Source organism: Triticum dicoccoides, chromosome 2A (assembly GCF_002162155.2).
Source record: "Triticum dicoccoides isolate Atlit2015 ecotype Zavitan chromosome 2A, WEW_v2.0, whole genome shotgun sequence".
NCBI lineage: Eukaryota > Viridiplantae > Streptophyta > Magnoliopsida > Poales > Poaceae > Triticum > Triticum dicoccoides.
In genome coordinates this window covers 769,171,861-769,179,473 of record NC_041382.1, presented here as the reverse complement: position 1 = coordinate 769,179,473, position 7,613 = coordinate 769,171,861, and the positions used below count along the sequence as shown (strand labels likewise).

General features: G+C 44.6%; 1 protein-coding gene across 1 annotated transcript; it reads right to left on the bottom strand.

Annotated features, from left to right (window-relative positions):
* Positions 1-812: 812 nt before the first annotated feature.
* Positions 813-2,489, bottom strand: LOC119358402 (CBS domain-containing protein CBSX5-like). The gene is made up of 2 exons (XM_037624966.1): positions 1,920-2,489; positions 813-1,858 (listed from the first exon to the last, which is right to left on the bottom strand). Exons 1-2 carry the CDS (start codon positions 2,222-2,224, stop codon positions 976-978), a joined length of 1,188 nt encoding a protein of 395 aa, XP_037480863.1. The 5' UTR covers positions 2,225-2,489; the 3' UTR covers positions 813-975.
* Between the last annotated feature and the right edge of the window lie 5,124 nt (positions 2,490-7,613).

Genomic DNA, 7,613 nt, shown 5'->3' with positions numbered 1-7,613 from the left:
AATAGAGATGTATGTTAAAACAAAGCACTCCTCCGTAAACATTTATAAGAGCATTTAGACCAGTAGTGGTCTAAACGCTCTTATAGAAGTTTACTGAGGGAGTACTACTACAAATCAGAAGAATCCTATAAACTTGAGTCTTGGGTGATTGGTTAATAATTAAAGAAGTACTTGGATACTTATAAACATGTTTTTTTAGAAACATAAACATGGTTAAACCAAAGGTAAAGAACATGAAAATGTGCATTTGGGATCTTATTATGCCACTGCAGAGCCTACTTATTTGTGCTTTGTATATAGGATTTTTTTTAGATAATTCTTGTTTTTCCCACATGAATCAGAGGTCAGCTGACTTTTTCCCCCTTTTTCTTTTGGCCCCTTTTGCTCCGTTTCGAGAACCAAACCAGCAGGTCAATTTCCCATTTCTGGCTAACAATCCCCCGCTGAATACCATTATTACGAGATAAGGAAATACTAAGACAATAGCAAGAGAGAAATAAACTAGTATGAGAGCGGTAACAACGACGACTGGTTCTGGGACTTAATTAAGGGCATTTGCACATAGACTTTTTGGCTATTATCGATAAGATCTAACCGGCTCTAGCATGGGAGCAGTGACAACGACACGTCGGCTCTAGCATGAGAGCGGTAACAACGACACGTCCATGACTGACGACATTGGTCTTTTGAGGGTTCGAAGACCTCGGTGTAATTTTTATTATAGTTCAAGGTGTTTTGTACTTTTTATATGAATTTTTATAATAAATCTCTTTTTTTTTGAAAAAATTACACTAGCCAGAAAGTAAGGAAGCTAAACGTTAACACTTAACAGCCATCTAGCAGGCTCAAAAGGATTAGAGAGTACTCAGGATTAGCTAGCCAGAAAATCACCTCACTTTACAACCCTTAGCTTTGCTTCGGTTCAGTTTCATTCACGGTGTTGGTGAAATTCTTGCATTCCGGGAGGAGCCGAGATTACTCAGCCATAGTGTGCGCGGGCGGTGCGCGGAGGAGGTGGCGGCGGAGCACCCGGAGCACGTCCACGAGACCAACGACGCCCACCAGCTCCTCTCCCTCCGGCTCGTCGTCCAGCACCCACACCTGCGTCACGCGGTGCGCGACCGCCTGCGCCATCACCGCCACCAGCGAGCTGCCCCGCCGGCACGCGATGACCCCCTTCGTCCACCGCGCCGAGAATTTGACTTGTCGACCCGTGCTCGTGAAAGCCGAGATGACGTTCTTCTCGTCGTCGTCCTCGCCGTCGGACGAAGAGGAGGAGGATGCGCTCGACGAGGAGGACGAAGAGGAAGAGGACGGGCACGATAAGTGGCGGCCGCCGGCGTTGAGCAGGTCCAGCACGCCGTGCAGGTTGCGGCTGCGGAGGCGGGGCCCGAGGGCGGCTTCTCGCGGGGCGCGGGCAGAGTCGACCAAGGACATGGGCGAGAGCGCGGCGATGGGTGCGTCGAGGGAGGAGCAGATCGTCAACGGCGAGATCTCGCCGACCAGGCAGCGTCCGGACACCACGGCGACGGAGGCGTGCGTCGCCAGGGCAGCGCGAAGGAGCGGCTCGACGGCGAAGAGCGCGTCGTGGCCCGGAGCGACGGCGAGGGCCGGCCGCACGGCGCCGAGGTCGGAGACGGAGCGCAAGGCGATGTGCGAGAAGAGCGCGACGGAGCCGAGGAAGAAGCGCACCACGTCCTCCACAGTGAGCCAGCACATCGACTCTGCTTCTAGCTGCGCCGGCCGGTGCCGGTTGTCGCGGATGGGCACCACGAGGCTCTGCGCGCCGCCCAGCAGTGCGTCAACCGCTTCCAGCACGCTGCACACAAGCAAACAAGCTAACCTCATTAAGAAAAAGCTGGCGGATCAGCGGACATGTACGTGCCGGCCCAAGGGAGGGACGCGTGCGCGCCACCAACCTCGCGTCGGGCTCCACGCGGCGGACGGGCGGCGCCCCGGCTGCTGCGAGGAGGTCGGCGAGCGTGGCCTGGCCGCTGCCGTCGTCGGCGCAGAGGAAGAGGAGCACGTCGGCCATGCGCAGCCTGCCCGCCACGGCCGCCCCCGCCTGGCCGTCCCACACGGCGACGGCGGCGCCCGGCGCCCCGTCGGCCTCGAGCTCGGCGACGGCGCGGGCCACGGTGGACGAGGGCGGCAGCCACCTGATCGGCGGCTTGCCGATGCAGAGGTCGGACACCTCGCTCTCCAGCAGAAACCCCGCCACCATGTACGCACTCACGCACGCGGACCGACGGCGCCGAGTGATCTCCGGCCGGAGCTGCACGCAAAATGTTGAGCGCAGATTATATGCACGCACGCAAACAACACACGGCGTGTCGTGTTTCGAGAAACGACATCGATCATGCGTACGCAGCGTGTGTGATCGATGCTGCTCCTTCACTTCACTTTCTCCCCTGAAACCTGGTCAGTTTTCTTTTCGCGGCCGGGGAGAAAACTGGTCACTTCAAAGTGTACTGGGAGCAGCACTACTTTTCAAAAGGCAAAACAGACACGCGAACCAACCGGTGGTTGGATGGTTAGAAAAACAGTGGTATTCTCGGCCCATTGGCGTTTAAATCCTGGTGCTCGTGTTATTCTTCGATTTATTTCAGAATTTACCGCGATGCGTGTTTAGTGGAAGAAGACGTTTTTGTCGCCTACGAGGCGTCTGTGGTGACTTCGTCAATATAAGATTATATGCCGACTAAGTCACTCGAAGATGCTTATACGGGTAGGATTTGCGGGTGTGTTAAAAAAATAGACGAAAAGGCAATTAAAAAGTTGCTCCCATGCTGTACCTCCCAAACATGAGACCCTGTGCCAAATTAAAATTAGGTCCCATGGGTGAAAAAGCCTAAAAAAATGTGTACTTATGTTTGCACACTTGTTTCAAGAATCACCCCTTACCAATTGTGTAGGTCGCAGATGGCAAGTTTAGTTAGCCAACATGACAAATTCGTCTTAGTTCAGGGGCTATTTGGTTTGAGACTGAGTCTGAATCAACTTAGGTGGGTGTTTGGTTCAAGCTACACTAGGGTCCCACATCCTACACACTCAAAAAGTATGGTAAGATTCTTTTAAGCTTGCCAACTTATGGCTCTTATTTCAAAGAACTAACCTTATATAAGTTTGCCAACATTGTATGGAATTGCTATGCTTGAAACTAGACAACCTCTCATGTTTTTCAGAAAATTGCCGGTCTTGCAAACAAAACCGTTCGCTAAGGGGAACCCACCCAGCGAACCATTCCTCAACCATGCACGTCTGTGAGCCTCTAAGTTGGGCCAAATAAAGCCATTTTTCTATTACACATTGCCAAAACAAAAAAAAGGGTATGAGCAACATTTTAGAAAGCTACAACAACATAAAAAATTCCATGATGCACGTAATTAAAATGTTGTCATGTTCAAAATGATTAGGTGTTATACATTAAAAAACATGATTTACAGAAAAAAATCGGATAAAAATTGACACGATGAAATTTAGATAAAATAACATGGACAATGCCATCCCACTGCCCCATTGTTGAAAATAAGAGCATAACTTTGAACCAATTGCCATGTGACCATCCGTGATAAAAATATCATCCTATTAATAAAAATGCCATGTACTTAGGATAAGAATGCCATACGCCCAATAATAAAAACGTCATCCTCTTAATAAGAAACATGCCATCCACTTAATTTTTTTTAAAAATGCCATGTTATTAATACTAAAAATACCATGCTATAAAAATGCCATGTTATTATTAATAATAAATAAAAACTCATAGATTTGCTCAGAAAAGCAAATTTACAAAAATGGGGCAAGTCTAGTAAAACTACCATGATCTAAAAAATGAGAAACAAATCACAATTCCCATATATTTGTGGTGCTACAGTAGAAAAATTTGCCACAAGTTCAAAAACAAATGTTGTGGTATCTACAAAAGATAAAAAATGGTATGAGAAAATAATTTTACGTGCTATGTATTATAAATTGGCATGATGCACACCAAAAAAACAGCCATGATGCTAAAAAACCGATGTTAATGGCAAAATGTGTGTAAGTTTGACATCATGGCAAGAAATAGTGCAAAAAAGCAACTTTGTGCTTTTGAGAAGGCATAAAATGATATGTCGATAAAAATGTAAAAAATAGTATGCATAAAATAATTTACCAAGGTGTGTTAAAAAATAAAAATGGCATGCTAAGTTTAATAAGTTTTTCATGCTCCGAAATAATAAAGTTGCCATGGTGTAAATAATAAAAATATCATGCTACATATAATAAAATTGCCATGGTCTAGTTAATAAAAATGGCATGGTCTAACAATTTAGATTGACATGGTCTTAAAAATAAAAATGCCATGCTACCTATACGAGAATTTTTCTAAAAAAACATTATATGCCATGATAACTCTATGAATTTGCCATGTCTAAAACATTATTTTCACATGTGGACATTAAGAAACATTCTAGGAATTTGCCATGTTAAAACATTATTTCCCATGTGAACATTGTTTGCACATGTGAGCTTGCCATAGACCTAGTACAAAAATTTGCCAAAGAAAAATAAAAGATTTGCATCCAAATCTTCATGAGTTGATACTATGTCAAAACAAACTAATTGCTTAAAAATCATTCCAACAAGAACTTATTGATGCCTAATAGTTTTACCATGCCACTTCACACAAAAAAATGACATGTGACCAAATACAAATTTCTCTAAAAAAACATGTTTAGGTGTTTTTGAATTTGCCATATGATTTTTCTGCCATGTTTTGAATTTTCCATATGATTCCTTTTTCCGGCAATTTGCCCATACCACCTCACGCAAAGATGCCATGTAACCAATACAATTTCCTCTAAAACGCCATGTTTTGATTTTGCCTTATGAATTTTCTATATCATGTTTTTGAATTTGTCATATGATTTAGTTTTCAAAATTTGCCATGGCACTTCCAAAAAAAATGCGATGTGGACAATACCAATTTGCAGCGTGGCCTGGCTGCCATCGTCGACCCAGAGGAAGAGGAGCACGTCGGTCATTCCCGACTGGTCGTCCTACACTATAGCGGCCACGTCTACGCCCCGGGCGCCAAACTCGGCGACAATGGACCAGGGTAGCAACCACCTGAGCGGCGGCTTGCCGATGCAGAGGGCGGACACATCATGCGCCAACAGAAACCTCATCATCATATATGCCCGCAACGACGACTACCGATAGCGCCGCAGTGGCTTAAATCTAGCCTGAGTGGTCGACGGAGCTGCAAATCAAGGGGCAAAAATACAAAACACGGCCTGGTGTGTTTCGAGAAACAAAATTGATCATGTGTACCTCTAAATTAACGTTTCTAACAGCCAAGAAACAGTTAAAGGTGCTCTTAAACCACAAGAACAATTTTAATTTTGCAAGCCCTAACTAATGTTGTTGTTGTTGTTGTTGTTGTTGTTGTTGTTGTGGCTTTTAAACCACCTTGTTCTCTTTTGACCTTTCCTTTCAAGACCCACCTCCCGAACTTTGCAAGTAGTGTTATTTACTCATTAAAGAGCTACCACATTTTAGGAATTTTACCCCACTCCTACGTTGCACCCCTAGATCAAATACTCTTATTCGCCTTTACCTCTTTTAAATTCAAATCCTCTTCAAGCTTTGCAAAACTTGCCGGATACTTTATTGGAGCTTTGAAATATATGTCACAGAGGCCACATCTAAAATTTCAGCCCATTTTGAATTTATTTGGTCCTCCAAATAAATTCCTTTCCATCTTATTTCTATTTTGTATGGCCGGAAAATGGAAAATCAATCCAAACTAATCCTAGTCGGCCAAATGGCTTTCTCCCACAAACCCAACAGCCACCAGCATAGCAGGACATCCCAACTTGCTCACCTACCCCCACGCAAGGCCTAGCCCACACACCTAACATGTTCACTATCATCTTCCTCTTCGAGAGAGGAGACGAACACGCAAACGCCGTGCACACCTCCTCGCCGATGTCACCACCCACTGGCCCGTAGCCCCTGGCCTCCATAAAGACCCGACGACGTCAAAACCTATCCACCTACCCTTCCATTCTCCCTCGTTACCCAAGGTAGGCCGCTTCCATCCCCTTTCTTCCTCTCCACGAAAATAGAGAGCACACCGAGAGCGCGACTATGACGCCATCGTGACAAACGACCACTCCAGCCCATGTCATTAAGCTATGCTGCCGGAGTTTTCTATATGGGAAACATCCTTTGTCTATCCACTCTGGAATCTAAACATTGCAACCTACTTTTGTCTTTCAAATTTGTTTCCAGTGCGATTAAAAAAAGGTTTGTTTTCAATGGAAGGAAAAACATTTAAAAAAAAAGAATTGCTCGCCTTGGGCCAGTTTTAAGAACGCGCCAAATATCAAGGGATGTGTGGGTGGAGAGCGCAACTCTCTCCGGAAACAATGAATGGGAAAGCCCATGAGAAAGGCCAACCAGCCAAATATTGTACTTCTTTTAGGGTTGTTTGGATAGCAAGTGCTACTTGGGCCATTTTCATGTCGTAGAAAAAAGAACACATGCACACGCGGCTAGGTTTTATTTTAAAAGGCTTTTAGGGAAATAGAAAAAAATCATAAATATAAAAATACATCTGAGAGCCCTCTGTTTCAACGGTAGACTCTACTCATAGGCGCTAAGAAAATCATTCGCTACACTAGTCGTTTTATCTTGCATGGTGGAAAAAAAATCTAAGTGCTTGGTTGGTTCGATGGACAAATCAGCCATCGACCAAGAAAAGGATTCTGGCGTCCTCTCCAAGTATCGCACATTGGGCATGCCCTTAGACAACCAACTTTTGTTGTGCTTGTTTAGCAATGTTTAAATCTTTTATTTTGTTTTGCCTGTGTAAGTGCATCAGTGTCCTTCGTGATTTTGAAGTACTAACGACAAAAATGGTTAAGGGGCTAATGTGTTTGGGAGTATACATGGGAGAAAGTCCCTGGAAGTTTGGTTTAACTGCCGTCGACGACACCTAAAATGTATGAAATACATTGGAGATTTTAGTACGCCCTTATGAAGAATGAGTCAAAGACTAGGAATGCGAAGACTTAGTCTTTTGGTAGTTCTTTTTCTTCTGGATTGAGTTATAGGAAACACTGTACTGTTAAGAGGGGTCTCGGTGATACGAAGACATTATTTACGAAGTGATGCTCAACCCAAACCTATTTCTTCAAAAATACTGTCTTTGTATCTTCTGACTTTGAAAATCTCATATGGTGCAGTCATTTTCTTCAGCTTCAAAGAGGAAGTTCTTCAGGAGGCTATAGTCAATGTTCTAAGAAACCATCAATGTGGTTCTCCCACCGCAAAGAATTTGAGAGTTTAAATTTTCGACCTTTGACGAGCTGGTTGGCGGCCACCACCTGCCAACGGTCATATCATGACCTTGGGTTGCGACCCCGATCATTAGCTGGTTAGCTGCTCCAAGTTATTGCATGACAGGTGTTGCTTAGAACAACCCATCCTCCTGAAGCATTTGAGAGAATCCTAGTTAGGAAAAACTCCAAATACACAAAAACAAAGTGATTAAACATCACTGAAAAAGGAAATACTAGTAGTTTTTTCGGGGTTTGTAAATATCTCGGGAAAGAAAATACCAC